We start from the raw sequence: 18,708 nt of genomic DNA, 5'->3' as shown, positions 1-18,708 counted from the left end.
GTATTTTTTCATATAAGGGGTGGCGTAAGCCACAAAAATTTGGGCTAGACTTATAAATGCCTTAGGGCAGATAGCCTAGTATAAACCTATGAACCTATGAACCTATGAACCTATTTATTACATTATCTGTCTCAAAAGCTGGTGTGTTATTATTTATATCTTTATAGTAGTTTTTGAACACTTCTACTATGCCCATTAAGTTAGATGTACTATTAACTGAACCATCACTTTTATATTTAATCTCATTAATAAGATTTTGATTGTTTATTTTTTTGGATCTTATCACTATTTTATGTAGATATTTGGGATTTACAGCATAAGATTGTAATTTCAAATTTTCCAGGTTTATGGGTACCTTATAATTCAGAACTTCTAAGTGTTTTTGATTTAACTTAGTAATTTTGTTATGTGCTACTTTGTTATTTGGTTTTGCATCCATTTTTTTCTTGTCTATTTTTTTATAAGTCTAAAAGTTCTTGGTCACACTCTCTCCTTTTTTTAAGGTACCAAGATTTTATTCTACCATATATATAAACTTTAAAGGTGTCCCATAGTATAGTATCAGTCACTTCACCATTATCATTTGTTTCCATAAACATGTCTATTTCTTTCATTATCCATTGCCTAAAGTCTTTTAACTTAATTATGTAAGCAGGAATTCTCTGTAGAAATCTTAAATCATCTGTATGCATAGTTAATGCAAAGTTTATAGCATTATGGTCCAAAAGTGGACAAGTCATTATAGATACATCACTTATTTTAGAGTACATATTATTTGATACAAAGACCTTATTAATGTTTGTGTACCAAACCAATATGAATAGTGAGTATAAAATAAGGAATAATGTTCTCTTATACCATGCACATCTTTAAGGTTCATCAGGTTTATAAAGTCATTTAACTTCTTGGCTTGAGATGTTTTATTTTGCCATTTTTAAAAGCATCATTGCCTGATAATAGGCAGTTAAAATCACCTGTTGATATAATTTCACCTTTTGCATTTAAAGTAATCAGGTCCAGATATTTATCAACATATTTAGTACTCTGTCCTGGTATCCAGTATGTTTTAATCAAAGTATAATACTTCCTATTGATTTCTAAAATAACCATGCTTAGCATCCCATCATTATCTGAAATTGTATCTATAATTCTTGGCATAGTATAAGTATTTTTCCATAGAATGAAGTCTTAGTCTTAAAACATGAATCAGCCAGAATGGTACAGCCATTGAATGAGTATTTTTGTAGATATTTTTTTAATAGATGGGTTTCCTGTAAAAAGATGATCTGAGCTTTATGCATTTTGATATATTTAAGCAAACCAGCTCTTTTGACATTATTGTTCAAACCATTAATACTTAATGATAAACAATTATAAGCCAATGATTATAATGTGTATGTTATTACTAACTGAAAGACCTTTCTTCCGTGTTGACTTGAAATCTACTGAAAACTTACTTATCATGGATGCATAACGTGCATTAAGCACTACTTTCAAAAAACCAAAACTATTTACAAACACATACATGAAGCATAAAGTTTCTGGTTTAGTTAAAAACTTAACTGAATCATCCATCCACCACCTCTTCAATACCAAAAGACACAATTTATCCATCTCTGCTTAGAATATAGTGTAAAAACAAAAAAGAAAAGCATTATGAAAGCAACTAAAGAAATCTGAATCCATGAAATATACATTAGAATGAGAGTATCCAATATATCTGAAGCTGTACGAATATGTCACATATGATAATAGCACCTCTAATATGTAGATATGCCAGAAATACATATCAGAACAAAGTATGTATAAAGATTAGAAGCTGAAGGTTAAGAAGATTGTCAATATTTCCAAGACTTTTCAAGAAACATCAGATGATTTAATCAATTTGTCAGTCATGTAACATTTTTTTATGTAAAGATCTGTTGAATATCTATCTATCTGTATGTATATATATATATATATATATATATATATATATATAAACACTTATTACAATATAACTATTATATTTTGCAATTATACACATATTACTCATAAGTGGTAACAATATCTATGTTGACATCTTTCATCAGGAAGGGGGGGGAGAGAGCGAGAGAGAAAAAAAGAGGCCTCACAACCATTTGTTTAGTTACTAAAGCTTTAGTTATGTAACATAAGTCTGATGTTAATATGCATAATGAGTTTTCTAATGCAGCTCCTAGTTCACTTGATGTCATTTAGTTACTAATAGTGTCATTGAATCTGCAGAATGTATGCATCTATAAGAGAACATGGGCTTTTTTTAAGGAGTTAACACTTTTATCAGAACTAATCATTTACCATTTAAAGTATCTAAGTGAAGGATAACAGAATTTCAAGAGAAAAGAATTCTAAGTACAACCATTTAACAAGTTCAAAAGGTCAAATGATGTCACTACTGTTGTTTCCTCAAGCTTAAGCTTCATAAACTTGTTAAAAAGTGTGTAAATAGGCTCATGCACAGCATAAGTTGTCCCTAGTGAAGAATAAAGCATTTTTGGTGGGCAATACATATCTTGAAGCTTTTAGAGTTTACAAAAAGCAAAAAAAAAAAAAAGTCAAGCTGCCTTGTCAGTGCATGTCATGAATCTCCACAATGAGAACAGTCACACAGACCACCAGTTTACTCACAAAACATCAACATCATGAAAAAATTAACCCCTTCATATAAAAACAGCTATTTAGAAGTAACAACAGCTGCCTCAAATGAGAAATCATATTATAACATTTCAATCATTTACCCACCAATTAACCAAACCAGAGAAAAAAGGAACCTAGTGAATATAATCTATATATATATATATATATATATATATATATATATATATATATATATATATATATATATATATTTATATATATATATATATATATATATATATATATATATATATATATATATATATATATATATAAATAAAACTTGTATTTAGCTATAGATAAAACATCATTAATGTTCTGTATTAATGTTTATATGTATCTAAACAAAGAGTCTAACACATCTAGTTAGAAACACTAATCAAAAGCACCTTGTTACCCCACCACTCACCCACTAGAAAAAAATGCACATTGTTACTAAGTCAAATTATACTATTACTGAAGAATTGGAAGACAGACATCATTAGTAGTTATTTAAAAGGGAAAGTATGTAAAGTACTTATAATGGGGAAAAGAGAGGAAAGGAACATTAGTAACAAAAAGAATAGGAAGAAAGAAGAGAGAGAATGTTGTTTAAATACTCAGTAATATATGTAATTAGAAGAAGTAGATACAGAAAAGAAAAGAGAAAGTTAATAATAAAGATGATTCACATTACCATGCAGAATAGAGACTTTCCAGAATCAAATATATTATGATTCATAAAACAAAGCATTTAAAATGTGAAGGAATTTATTCATTTGTCCTTTAGTTTCTTAGTTTTATTTGCTCCTTCCTTTACAGACCATCCATTTTTTGTTGCCTGTCTCTTCAAACTCTGGGATGACCTTTCCATTTCTTCTATGTCTGACAGTATTTTCTTCTTTTGGATAAATTCTACTGCTTTTTGTAGGGAATTAAAGATCTTCACTCCTTCTTGCAAGGTGATTTTTATTCTTGCAGGAAAAAGAATTTGAGCTTTAATACTAGCTTTTTTCAAGGGCTTAATTAGAGGAACACACTCCTTTCTTTTGGATATGACTGCAGAGGTGTAGTCATTGTCAAAACAAATAACTTTTTAACCCATCTTGATAGGGGAATTAGTCCAAGCTGATTTCAGCACTAAGTCCTTGACTTGCGAGAAAAGAAATCTAACTATTGTAGACCTGGGGTTAGATGAACTCAGAGATGAAGCTGGATTTGCCAGGGATTGATGAGCCCTCTCATTTCCAAAAGAGAGGGATTTAGGCATGTTTTGTGCTGATGAAAACCACTTATTAAGGAAAAAAATCATGTTAGCATCCTCCTCTTTCTCAGGAATTCCATATATTCTTATGTTATTCCTCTTTGATCTACTTTCAAGGTCTCCCAGTTTCTCAATCAGCCTGGTGTTTTGTTTCAGAAGAAATTCATTGTGATTTTCTGTCACTCTAGTATCTAGGTCAGTTACTGTTTCCTCTAAGGCAAGAATCTGTTTAGATTGTTTTTTACTGTTCAGTTTGGAAGTTCCAGTTGTTTACTGCATTCTTGTTTGATAATGTCCATTTTGTTTTCGAATTTGTCCATTTTTAGTGACAGTTCTTGGATGTTTATTATTATAAGATGTAGTTCTTTCTTCAATGCACTCTCTTGGTGTGGGTCCTTTGAGTTACTCATATTAAGATCTCCAGTAGAAAATGTCTTGACAGGAATAATTAAAAAAATTATCTTGACTATGTATTCATTTTTAGAAAATAATAAAGAGTCTATGTTACTCTAACTTTTAGCATACTTTTAGTTAGATTTTTTCTAAACATTAAAGTATATTTCCTATCAGGATATTAAAATCTAAGCAGAGCTATAGATTTCTCTTGCTATCAGACTGGCATCTTGGCCACGCCCCAGCATATAACTTTTGAGAACACAGAGAGGAACAAATTAACCAATCAGAATCTACACATTTTCTACAGCTGTATATACATTTACAAATATTACTATAAAGTGGGAGTAGTCAGGCTCCCCATCTCAATGCATATTTAACATTCAAGTTTTCATTAATTCCAGGAGGGGTCTCAGCATTTAGTAATATCTACCATTGCAATTATTTCAGTTCAAGCAAAGTCTCACAATCTCCAAAAAATTGGTTAACTTTTTCCAATATGAGAAATTTGAAACCAATACACTTAGGGGAGTGTGAACTGTGTTTTTCTAGAGCGCTTTTTTCACCTTTATTTCTGACAGCTGCCAAATGTTCTTTTACTCTATCAGAAAGCTTTCTGATCATCTTACAAACATAAAATGCTTTGCAAGAATTACACACTGCTACATAAACTAAAAACTTACAATGGCAATCAAAATGTTTTTTTTAAAATAGACTGTAATGTTACAATGTTGAAACTTGAACTCAGAGCCAGTATAAATGTATCGACATACTACATATTTGTTGCAAGTAAACATGCCCTTAGTGCCACTGTTCTGTACTTGTAATACAGAAAAATGTGGGTTACCTTTTTCAAAGGACATTTTCAGAGAGGTGTTTTGATGGAAAAGGTAGAATTATTCCCTAAAACTTGGCATAAATCTTTACTAGTTCTAATGATGTTCCAAAAAATACATTGTCATATGCTGTGTTGCGACTGTATTGGTATGAATGTTATGTCAGGTGACTGAGCTACTTTTTTTGTATATTTAAGCTGTTTTTGTTATATGTTAATATGTACTCAAATGCTGCTCCATGTACTTCAAAAAAGGACTTGATTTGAATTTGTTATCACTTGTAACCATAAAATGTTATTTTATAGGTACATTTTTCTTAGGAAGACATGCTTTTTACAGCACTGTACAAGTAGTTCATACAGTTATAAACAATTATGTGCTGTTTGAACTATAAATTGTCTGAGAAGTGTTCAAAAAAAGGACTCACTTGTGTACAGTGGATATGCCTAGCTACACCCTTGGTGCAGATATATGGAGCTATAGTGGCACTGCCATGTATACAGTGAAAGGAAAGAAAGAAAACAATTAACATACACACAGCTAATGTTTGAACATACACGCAGGCTAAAGAAATGTAATACTTTTCTTGCCTTATATGTATGATGAAAATAATAATGAAGTTGCAATGACGATGATCATACATGTAAAAATGTGTACATACTAAAACAAATCATGCACATTAATTCCAATAATATTAAAATGCCTGGAAATAATAATTTCTGGCATCATTTTGCATAATGAGAATGTTAGAAAGTGTGACTGTTCATATATAACGCATATTTATATAATGAAATCCGGAATGACATGTCATATATGGAACTAGCACTTTGACCAGCATATTAACAGAATAGAGTGCTGTTATCCATACTTAGACAGTTTTGTAACTATGAGAGATGTATGTAGTTGCAATATGAGGAGTATGGTCATGTGACATACACTAACATGCATATAAATCAAGGCAAAACTCATGTGTAGTCCTTTCTTTGACAACTCCTTTGTGGTTGTAGGTTAGTCAGTATATATATGATGTATGTATGTGTGGTAGAAAGCCCATAAATGGATAGATAGCCAATAGAAGACTTACCCCAAAAAGCTTGCATGATAACAGTATTGTATAATGACACTATCTACGGAGCAAATGTATCACCTGTCATTTTAAAAGTATGAGTAAAATGCATTTGTGTGAGTGTAATCAATCATATTGCATGTCCTTCCTGTTGCAACTACCACTCAATACACATTGAAAGTCAAAAGAATACCAAACTGCACCTCTGAATACAGTATAGCATCATATTGTACATCATAATTCACCCTGAAGTAAGCTTTATTGAACGCATTAGTAATACCTCTATTATGGGAGAATAAAATAAATCCCAAGTAGGTAAAACATTAATGTCTATTATGAAGTGAACTGTTGCAAACTGACATTTCACATCGAACAGTTGCACAATGGCCTCCACACATTGGTCACTATCTCCATGTTTTGACAAATAAAACAAATTTTACTTTATTTTATTTATTTATTTTATGTGCTTTTTGTTTACCAGGAAAGTCCACTGGGCCAGAAGAAACCATTTTCAGTGGAGGCCCGGGGAGAAAAGCTCTGCAATACAAAATATTAATCAATTAAACAGTTAAAATACACAGATGAAATTACAAAGGAGTTACAAAATATTAATCAGTTAAACTATTAAAATTACATTGTTGAAATTACAAAGGAGTTAGCATGAAGATTAACAAAGAAATTAAAAGGTGTAAGTATACACAAGTTGTAAGAGAAAGCAGAACAGAAGTAAATTATAAAGAATTAGTTCAAGTATCTTATTATGTGTAAACTGTCTAGGGAAATGCTGCCTTACACAAGAAAAAGGTGATGAGAGATTTGGAGTCAAGCATAATTCTGTGGGGGTTTAGCACAAGTACAACATTTTTTCTGTGGGATTGAATAACAACAAATCGCTCATAATCTTCTTCTTCTTTTGGCTTTTCCCAGTTAGGGGTCGTCACAGCGGATCACCTGTCCGCTCATGATTGGCCATGGAGTTTTTACGGTGTCAAGTTGCCAGTCTGGTGCTCAACCTTCCACAGAAGGCACACACACACAGACACACCTAGGGCCAATTTAGAGTTTCCAATCCTCCTAAAGCTTGTCTTTGGATGTGGGAGGAAACCGAAGCACCCGGAGGAAATCAACAAATCTCTCATAATAAGGATTACTTAATGTTTTGTGTGTGAAACGATGCATAAAGAATGCATCATTATACTGGGCATGCTCATAACAAAGTATAGCAGTGAGTGCATTATCATGAATTATCTACAGCAAAAGCACAAAAAAAGTATCATAACACAGGTCTAATCATACTTTGTGACCACTTTGCTGCATGACACACATCAAGAACTGAATAAAAAGCCATTCTTGCCTTAAACATCTATATTGTAAACAGAATAATTAAAGGCATACATAAATGTTTCCATTAAGTCATACAATAAAGAGCATTCATTTTTGTGGAAGTAAATAATGCCTGTAAGCATTGTCTGACATTCTCGTAGTTACACCCTGCCAGACCTAAATACCTGAATGAAGTCATACCTCATAGAGCAGCATATCAAATATTGTCACCACAGAAATAGTTATATCTGATGTGACATGAATAACACACTGTAAGGACTTCAACAGCATTGCATTGTAATGGTTATGGCTCACCCTATCATGGAGTTTGAGGCCTTAAAAAATGTGGCATATGCCATATAACCACTGTTTGGGAAAAGCCAATCTTGTCCTTCTCTATTGTCTGACAAACTTACCTTATCAGATTCAAACCATTGCCTATCCAGCTCTGTATTATCTTCTTCTGCCAGATGAGAGTGTAATGTACAGGTGTCAAAAAGGACACACTTTAAGGTGTGAACTTAGTAATATTTTGGCTGATCATGTATCCACTAACATTTTTTCTGTAGGATCAAAAGGTCTTAGCCATATAAATGTTCACACAACTGTGAGTTAATCATATAGCTGTTTATTGGGTAAGTCACTGTAGTCCATCAATATTTTTTTGCACATATACATTACCAAATTTGAACAACGGTCTAGGTCCACTTGTTATAGAAGTCAATATTAACTACATGTGCCACTGGACAAGTCTTAACTCATGAATCACAGAGCACATATTTGAATGGGGTGGTTTTATTAATGTGCTGAAAGGCCTATGTTTCAACTAAAAGGGATGGTAGGATTTTGAGGGAAAGTTAAAGAATGCAGTGTTTTATGTCAATTCACTCATGTTATGCTGTCCTTGCTGGATTTGCGCAGTTGCCTATTAACATCCACATTCTAGAAAAATGTGTATTAACCACACATACTACAGGAGAAGTCTCATGACAAGAGTGAGACAGAACATACTGGAAAGCATGACATCATCATTGTGGTACATAGAAGATGTTTGATATAAAAGGGAATTAAACTAATGTGGTATTCCTCTCCCAGTGTAATTCTACACATCAGAACTGTGACTGAAGTGATCTTTTCCCAGTGTAACATTACACATCAGAACTGTGATTGAAGTAAACTCTTTCTATCACTGGAGTCACACACGCACACAAACACACACACACACACACACACACACACACACACACACACACACACACACACACACACACACACACACACTCATGCTACTCATTCACTGCTGGATTCAAACACTTATTGATCGATGCATACAAGCTAGAGAATGTTATATAAACCACATGCACCATAGAAGAAGCCTTACTATCAATGCAAGACAGAGCATATTTGAAGGTATGATATCATCACTATGTTACAAGGCATACGTATGACTTAAAATTGAGTGGAGTCATGTGATTCCTCATCCCATGTTAATATCTTCCACAAGTGGAGTTGTACCTGTATGTGTGTTAGATAACACAGTCACCTCTGTGACTGTAGTAACACATGCGCACACACACACACACACACACACACACACACACACACACACACACACACACACACACACACACACACAGTATTTAGAGAATGCCAGATTCAAACACCTGCCAACCAAAGTTCACAAGCTAGACAGCACTATATAAATCTCCCTCACCTCAGAAGAAGTTCATAGGTTCATTGGTTGGTACTAGGCTATCAGCCCTAGGGCCTATTAAAGCCTAGCCATAACAATTCCCTGGCTATTTCTTCCCACATTATTTACTTTCCTGGACCCCTGTCTAGCAGAGCGACTAACGTGATCCCTGGGGTGAATTTCCTTTCTCCCATCCAAACGTCAAGGTTCCTCTTGAAGAGGTCCAACGAGGCACTCTGCTTGACATGTATGGGCAATCTATTCCAGAGTCTGGGGAGTCTCTGGGTCAGGAACCTATCCCTCCAGCATGTTTTGTTTATTGTGATGACAAGGTTTAGATCCCTGGAGCGTGTAGCTCTGAGGGATTGGGATTTCTTTAAGTGTAGCATGTCCAACAGCTCTGGGTTTGACATGGCCTTGTATGTTAAGCAGAGATCGCCTCTGAGTAGACGATATGCGACAGAGTATAGCTGGAGTTTTTTGGGGGGGTCAGCTTGGGGCATCTGCTTTAGGCCTGTGATTCTTTTAGTGAGGTATTTCTGAGGCCTTTCCAGTTGTTGCAGATGTCTTGAGAGGTACATACCAAATGGGGCGTTGTATTCTATAATGGGTCTAATGAGGGATGAGTACAGTGGGACAATGACCTCCTTTTTCTGGATGAAAAGCCCTTTGTGATGAGGTGTGCCACATAGAAGGATTTCCTGACTGTTGTGTTATCGAAGGTGAGACCACTGTCCACCTGTGTCCCTAAGTCTCTTATCACACTTTCTGTGTTTAGTGTGCTGCCACCTATATGGTAATTCATGGATATGTGTTTTTCCCAAAGGGGATAACAATACATTTCTTGGCATTGAGCTTGAGCCCATGGCTCTGGCACCAAGCATCTGTTTCTGTAAGGCCCTTTGTAGAATAGCCACATAATTTGAGGATTCAGTAATGGCTCCCAGTTTGCAGTCATCTGCAAACTTTGTTAGCCAGAGTCCCTTAGTGTTGACCTGTACTTCAGAGAAGTAGATACCAAACAAGAGCGCCCCAGGACTGAACCCTGAGGTACTCCACTTGTCACTTGTCTGGAGCTGGATTTGGAGTCGGCTACTTTTACAGTGTGGGTTCTATCAGTAAGCCATTTAGCAACCCATTGGGTGACATAGGGATTAATACCCAACTTAGTAAGTTTATCTATGATTCCAGAGTGGGGATGGTGTCAAAGGCCTTGGCAAGGTCTAGATAGGCTGTGTGGACCACCTTACCCTTGTCCATGGCTCTGGAGACTGATTCAAAGAAGTCAATCAGGTTCAGGAGACAAGATCGGCCCTTCACAAACCCAAACTGGGTGGGGTCCAGTGTTTGAAGGTTGCCAATGTCTTTGTTTATAAGTTCCATGATAATACGCTCCATGGCTTTGCAGATAAGGCTTGTCAGACTGATGGGACGGTAGTTTCCGGGATCCAAGGTGGATCCCCTTGTGGATTGGGATAACTGTAGCTCTGCACCACTCAGTGGGCACGAAACCTGAGGTGAGGCTATAATTAAACATGACACTTAGGTGAGGTGCCAGTTCATATTGTAGTTCATGTAGTACACAGCCCGGGATGTCATCTGGTCCCATGGATGCTGTATTCTTGGCTTTAGAGAGTGCGTTTTGTACCTGTGTGGCCGTTATTACTGGAATTTGGCAATCTTCCGGTATTGAGATGGGCCATTTAGGGTGAGAGGGGTTGAAGTTGGCTCTGAATCAATCTGCCAGGATATTGGCAATATCCTTTGGATCAGTATATTTATTGCCATTCTGTTTTAGCTCAGAGCAGATCTGAGCATTGCCATTTAGATTCTTGACATAGTTATAGAATGCTTTGTGGTTGTCTTTGGAATCTTTGGCAATTTTATTTTCATAACTAGCTTTGGAGGATTTTATGAGGCATCTCAGTTTCTTACTGAGGGTAGTAAGGGAGTTTTTTGCATCCTGGGATTTTTGTCTTTTCTGCAAAAGTTTCTTCCTTTTGTTGTAAAGTTTGTTTATGGCAGGGGACCACCAGATTGGCTTCCTTTTTGGATGAGAGCATTTTGGTTCTATTTGGGATGGCACGATTCATGCATGAGTGGATGTGCTCGTACAGTGCCTTAGTGTAGGATTCAGCAGTTGAACTTTCAGTTCCCGTCTGCATGGGTGTCATGAAGTTTGTCACTTCTGACTTGAGTAGCATGAAGTTGGCTTTGGAGAAGTTTTTTATGGTGGTTTCTTTACTGGGGGTGGGGTGGGATGTGGATGTTAAGGGTGATTAGCTTATTGTCAGACCTGACTAACGAGGGGGGTGACCATAGGTATGGAGCATTGATTTGCCATGTTGGTAATGACCAGGTCTAGGATATTGGAGCCCCTGGTGGGACTATGAATTAGTTGATCCAGGGCGTTGGAATTTATGAATTCCAAGAACCGTTGTGCAAAGGTGTTGGGACATGAGTAGTTTTCCCAGTTAATGGCAGGGTAGTTAAAATCACCCAGTATTAGGGTGTTTGGTTCTATCTTAATATTTTCCAGTATGTTTAAAAAGGTGTAGTGAGAATCTTGGGATATGGTGGGGGATCTGTAGCAAGCTACAATTTGGATTGCAGTCTTACCTAGTTTTAGTTGCACTTGGAGAATTTCAGACACATTGTGTTGGCCAACTAGCCTGGTGGTGTGAATATCCTTGGTGAATATTGACACTCCTCCACCTTTAGTGTTTCGTCCTGGGTTGGTGGCGAAAAGTGTGGTAAGAGTTGTAGCCTGGTATTGCAGGGTGCTCTCTGGAGCCTTGAACCAGGTCTCAGTTACTGCACAGATATCGATGTTCTCCATTTTTAGGAGTGCCTCGAGAGAGTGCATTTTGAGGTTTAGACTTCTAGCATTGAGTAGCATTACCTTCAGATTTTGCATGCTTGTACCTGTTACGGTGGTGGTTTTGTCCTTTGAAGTTTGCCTAAAAAAGGCACTATAGGGGTGGCAAGAGCCTTAGCCAGTAACCTGAATCCCAGGGCGACAGGTGCAGACCATCTCTGGCAAAGCATCGTGGTCTGTCAATCATGTCATCCCAGGCAGACAGATACTGGATCCCCTTTGAATGACACCATAAGCTTAGCCAATTGTTGAAGTCAATCATTTTATCCTTATATTGTGGTATCATTCTGGGCGAAGGTAGGATGCTACTCAGGGCTAGGGTCATACCTGCCTGGGCCACATGATCCGAGAGCTCTTCCATGTCTCTTTTCATGTAGTCCAGGAGGCTCAAGTCATTCACTCCAACATGGACAATGACAGAGTCATATTTGTACTTGTTGTGGAGTGACTTGAGTGCATGCATTATGTGGCGGATCCTGGCACCCGACAGGCAGCTGACTGTAATTTTCTCCTTATTCAACCTGGTGAGAGGGACATCAGTGTGCCGGACTATAGAGTCACCTATGACTAAAGTGTTAGGTAAATTATCTTGCCTTAAGGGCTGTTGCTGGGTGGCACACTGGTATTGTGAACTATGTGACACATTGGTTGTGATTGGTGTTTGTTTGAGTTTCAGCTTCAGAGGTCTTTGTTGCTTGGGCAGGTTACAGTTAAGGGCCTCTGCATATGTGGATTTAGTGTTGCTATATGTGGGTGTTGGTGGTGCGGGTTTAGAAGGGCTATGTGTTGCTTGAGGTGTAGTGTGGGTGTTAACATTCTCCTCTTGACTGTTTAGCACAATCTTGGGTGGAGAGAGCTTTGCTTCCATTTTGGCTATGTAAGTGCATCTCTCACAGGTTGTAGTGTTAGGTGGTAGGAGGAGAGGGTTGTCTGTGTACATGAGGCAATTGCTGCATTGCCCCAGTATGCCCAGATTCACCAGGTGGACAGGAGAAATCACCGGAAGCTGACCCTTGGACATGCCTGGTTTGGGGCTTTTTTTTTTTTTCTTTGTAAAGTACAGGAGCTGTTTCCTTAGCAAGGTACTTTGCAATTATAGGCTGTTTAGTGCCTACTATTAATTTCTCCTTATTAACAAGGAGAGTTCAGTGTTTGTATGAGTTTAAGGCTTCCTAGTGCTTTCCAGCAGGTATTAGAGAAAGTGCTAGTCACAGGGATGCTTAAAGGTAAGATTGAAAAGAATGCACTCTGCAGTGTGCACTAGAGAAGTTAGATGTGAAAGTAGGTAACTTGAGTTTTACCTATTTAAAAAGTTAAGGTTTAGTGGAGAGTTACTATTTTTAAAACAGCAAGCTGGATTGAAAGGGGTGGTCACTTTTGTAATTTGGTACTATGAAATACTGTAGGATGGCCAATAAATTTAAATAATTGAAGGGGTGGGATTTCAAAAATGATGATTTTGTGATTACTCACATAAGCCAGTGAAAGTAGAGAGAAATGAGATATATGGTCAGATTAACATAAGAGGCGGGCAACTAGAAAGACAGTGGTATTTAACAAGACAACTTAAATGGGTGGGAGGACGGGAAAAATTTCTGCCTGACTCAGAACAGAGAGAGCTGTGGTCTCTTTTGAAGTTTTAATATGCTGTTAAAACAGAATGCAAGCAAAACACAAGGTAAAGAAAACAAACTACAGTATTCAAAATATAGAAAGGCAATACAGTGATACAAAAATATAAGCAAACTAACCTTACCTTCACAGCAAAGTGTAGCAGAGTCTGGATGAGCCTTTCTGGTAAGTTGTACTACAAGGTGAGATAAAGCACATTTCAACAAATGGCCCAATCCAGTGTCAAGCAGATATTTGGATTAAAAGTGATGGGAGTGCTCTCTTACAGTGTAAATCTACACAGATCAGATATGTGGGTGACAGCATTCTTACCTAGGTTTTGAGTCACACACTCACAAAGATACAAGTAAGTTTAGAAAATAATTGTTGGATTGGAACCACTAGCTTGTCTAGGTACACAAGCTATAGGGCATTGTATGAACCACAGGTGCCCCAGGAGAAGGTTTTACTACAAATGTGACATATAGCATATTTAAAAGGATTATGTCACTAAAAGTGGTGGGAGAGCCCTTGCTTGATGTAAGTATACACTTCAGATCACTGGGTGAAGGCATTTTTGCATGCATCTACATTCTCTCAAACACACTTTTACAGGTGATTCATTGCTAATCTTGAACACTTACCCATTTAAGTACACAAGCAAAGAATGTATTTCATCAACTGCAAGGGTCACAGGAGAAGTTTGATAACATGTGTAAGGTGGTCCATATCTGAAATGATGACATCATCACTGTGTTGCAGAGTAGCTAGTGTGCATCATGTCTTTGGTTGAAAAGGAATATTTTTTTGGCAAGCAGATATGTATTGATCACACATCATGACATACTGCTCAGTTAAGTTATATATTCTTTCACTCAATGACATTGTGATAGTGAGAGTGAGATGTAGCTGTTTAACATTATGTTGTATTGACCATGTCAATGATGGATGATAATCACAGTTGTCAAACAGCAGAGTGACAGCCAATCATTCTTGACTGTACAGCTCATTGTATGCAAGCCTTCAGTAGATGGTGTGTCACTGTGAATATTTTGTAATGTGCGTGCAATGTGCAGTGTAACACAAAACTTACAAGTTCAATATTTGAAAGGACTCTACTTAATACTTCTCAGCAAGCATGCGTGCAAAGGTCCCACATCATTGTACATCATTTTCAAGTATAATGTGTTGGTGTGCAAACATAATTTACCTTGTGAAGTGTTCAGACAAAGTAACTGTGAGTTCATAATATCTTGACTACAACAAGCCATTAAAATATACACAAGGAATTGAATCCACTGGCATTAATTTTCCTAAATAGAAATTACTTCCTTAAGCACATCACTGTCATGCACATTTCCATGACTGATTGCAAAGTTTTAGTGCATGCATAATTATTTTCAGTTTTTGAACTTAGAACAGGAATTCGCAGTGGTTTGTGGTACTCCATGCCAAGCATCAGACAAATAAGTAGTGCAGACATAACAGATGTGTTTATTATACAAATGTATTTTTGTCACATTGTTGACAACTAAAATCACTACATGATAACATACATCTACATGTTAGACTTAAAAGTACTTCAAAAAGTGCATGGTAATGCTAAAGATTTAAGCATAATGCCTTCCGTGTGTATAGGAACGATATATTACATTGTGCCTAATGTTGTAATATTGTCACCACAATGTTCCTTGAGTTGACCACGTCTTACACTTATTGCTAGTAAGGTATGAGCAGGTTTGTGAAGATTGTGAAAGACATATAGAACCAAGCATGGTACTGCTGGTGGATTAACATAAGCATGTCTCCATAACTTAGTAGGGCAAAATGTAATGATAGATGAGAATGTTCACAGTTCTAGGCTTGATGATGGATTCAATCAGTTGCGAATTTGCATCAACAGTCTATAGATGTGATCATTACCTGATCACAACACAAAGCAAGACAGATGTCAGGTGTCAAAACACACAGATTTGAAGGGACTATAGAAATAGTATTAAGAAATGGATTTTGTGTATTAAAGCCCATTGCACACACAGATTAATGATAGCAGGGGCAACCCCTAACACTGTTTTTATTAGTGACTTTTAAGTGTCTTTGTGGCTGTATTCCAAAGAATATTAGAAATGAGGACTAAAGGGAGCATGGTGTATTGGTGTCTATATTATGAAGTTGAAATGTTGTAATATCAAACACCTAAACATCGACCCGTATTCATCAAAACGCATTTATGTGAATCGATGAATGCTTACAATGCATAAAAACACTTGACCCACAATCCAATGTAACTAACCTAACCTAAAACAAACCTACCCATGTGGGGGTGCTTCACCCCCCACACCTCCTGAAATGGGGGGCTATGCCCCCCCAACTAAATATACCGACTCCAAGATCGCACTACAATGGAGAAAAAGGCAACACCATGTAGTTGGCCAACTACATCTTTGCCCTGGAAGTATTCATTGAATTGTGTAAATGTGTTTCGATGAATACAGGTCGACCATCTGGTGTTCATATTATGATGTTTTGACGTTGTAATATAGACCTGGTGTATTGAGCCATGCTGATTTGCTTCATTAGCATGTAGTTCAGCTACTTATGCCTTCATTAGCATATTCTGCCATTTACCACTGTTTTGTAGCTCTGTGCTTCATGTAGAACTGTTTAGTGAATCACAAATAGTTTACTCATTGCTGCAAATTTCACAAATGTATTTAGTACAAAGTATAGGTGCTTATGAATCCAGGTCAGTAATTATTTTTGGCTGCATTGCTCACTGCTTATGGATGAGGAGCTACAGTATAATTTTTATTTCATTTACAGATCAAAAAGCTAACCTGTTTCTATTGCATTTAACCATTTGTATTTTTTTTGTGTGTAACCAACTATGAAGCCCTGATATTTGTTTCTGGGGATGTACTGAGAGCACTAAGTTGCTAAGGGATCTGATTTGTGCAAAATAGTATATGAAAGCTGGGTTTTTAACACAGATGCAGGGTTCTTAAGTGCAATATTAGCAATCAAGATTTACACAGCATTCTGTGTACCTAAAAGACTGGCTGGGTGGGGGTGGAATTAACTGCTTTCTGTCCTATTGTCTAATCATAGAGAGGAGGTGTGAGGTGAAAACTAGCTGGGATACTTCTATCCTATAGTTGTTTCAGATGGAGTGGCTGTGCTTCAGGATAACACTGGGCTGGCTCAGGCAATGCCTTAGCCCTAAGAGTGTGCAAAACTGTGCTTGCATAGTTAGTGCCCAAACAAACTGCACATTGCAGCCAGTCAGGGCTCTCTGTTACCTACTGTGATAAATGCACCCTATGAAATAAATGTTTCCAGGGGTTGTGGTGATAAGGAGCTGCAGGTATGAGATCTCAGAAAATATAGGCTGGCATGACAACAGGGGTCCTGATAGGCTAAGGAGAAGAGGAAGGAAAAAAGAGCAAAAATGAACAGAACTGAATGATTCCATAGTAAATGACTTGAAGTCAATGGGACCAAGCCAGACCTGCACTAAGTAGTTAATCTGTGTTTCATCATCTTAACTGTTATATTAAACTGTTGTAAAGTAATCATGACATCTAAAACAGAAACAAGTAAATTAATCTAATATTATGTTACTGTGTGCATTCTTCTCACTTCTCCAGGGAGACAAGGACAATGATAACTGGATTTTTGCTCTTACAGTTCTCCTTAGCAGCACATTAGTGTATAACAGCATGGGAACCATCGATCAGTATGCAGTGGACAACCTTCAGTATCCTTTTCCTCCATGTGAAAGTTTTTACCAATGAATACTGCAATGTTTAAAAATAAACCGAAAAAAGAAGAAATAAAGAAAGAACGAAAGAGGCACCTCATTGTGCTGTAGCACCATACTTTAGAAAGTTAACCATGAACCATCAGGTTAGCGCACCTCTATACACCTCAAGAGAAATGGACAGTTCCTCAGCAGATAAGCACTCTTCAGCACTTACAGTCTGTCCTTTATCCTACCTAAAGGAAAAGCTGAAGTTCCTATTAAACATTACTTATCTGTATTTTACATGCTGTTGGAATTAAGTCTAATGCAAGTTCAATATCATTTATAATATGGAAGTTACCAGGAAACTTACTCCATCATACAGCAGTAACTTGCATGATTGAAGACTTCTTTACCATGTCACCTCATGCTTAGTCCAAACTCTGTTGTGTTATTATGTCTCTTTGCTCAGGTGTTGTTCTTTTGAGGGTATCATGCTGTAGTTTCATTTTCATTTCCTCATTCCATTTGATATGTGTGTGTGTGTGTGTGTGTGTGTGTTTGGTTTATTTCTCTCTCTCTCTCTCTCTATATATATATATATATATATATATATATAGATATATAGATGTATCTATCTATCTATCTATCTATATAAATATGCGTGTGTGTGTGAAACTAAATCCATCTACATGCTAGTATGCATTCACCAAGTACACACCTCACCACAAAGAAAACAAAAACATTGTGTTTGGCAGAGGCAAGCCTCGCTTCACCCTCCACCCCTCCCTGCTAATTATATATACCAACTCCAAGTTTGCAAAACAGTATAAAAAGAGCAAAATCCCTCAAACCACTGTATAGTGAGACTTCTTGCAAAAAAGTCAGCATTCTATGATAAACCAGCAGCTGGAAAAAGAAAACTCCTAATAAAACATTCAGTCTAAGAAATGTATGATTTAAACACACTGCACTCATATTTATGTATGGATATACACACAGGTGCACACATACACACATAACAATAGATAGACAGATAGCTAGATCAATAGATAGATAGTGATAAATAGATAAAAACAAGCTATTCTAGCACTATTCTTCCAAATACAGCTTTTAATGGAGTTGAACTCCATTCAAAGTTGAATTTGGAAGAACATTGGTGGGAGTATCTTGTTTTTCTTTGGATATATTTTTTTCCTCTGTTCAACTGATTTTGCTTTTGGAATATTATATATATTTTTACACAAACATATATTTAAGCAATA

At 36.6% G+C, this 18,708-nt stretch overlaps 1 protein-coding gene across 1 annotated transcript in view; it reads left to right on the top strand.

Moving 5' to 3' along the window:
- Positions 1-18,708, top strand: part of LOC122815810 (guanylate-binding protein 1-like) — an 869,945-nt gene that overhangs the window by 110,773 nt on the left and 740,464 nt on the right. Inside the window, exon 3 of the mRNA XM_044088612.1 lies at positions 17,349-17,458. Within this exon, the coding sequence (XP_043944547.1) occupies positions 17,349-17,458 (110 nt within the window). The remainder of the gene's footprint in view (positions 1-17,348; positions 17,459-18,708) is intronic.

Source organism: Protopterus annectens, chromosome 11.part0, assembly GCF_019279795.1.
Source record: "Protopterus annectens isolate FY-2018-M chromosome 11.part0, PAN1.0, whole genome shotgun sequence".
In the NCBI taxonomy this organism is placed as follows: domain Eukaryota; kingdom Metazoa; phylum Chordata; order Ceratodontiformes; family Protopteridae; genus Protopterus; species Protopterus annectens.
Note: the sequence above shows the minus strand (reverse complement) of the source record. Positions and strands in the feature narration are given on the sequence as shown.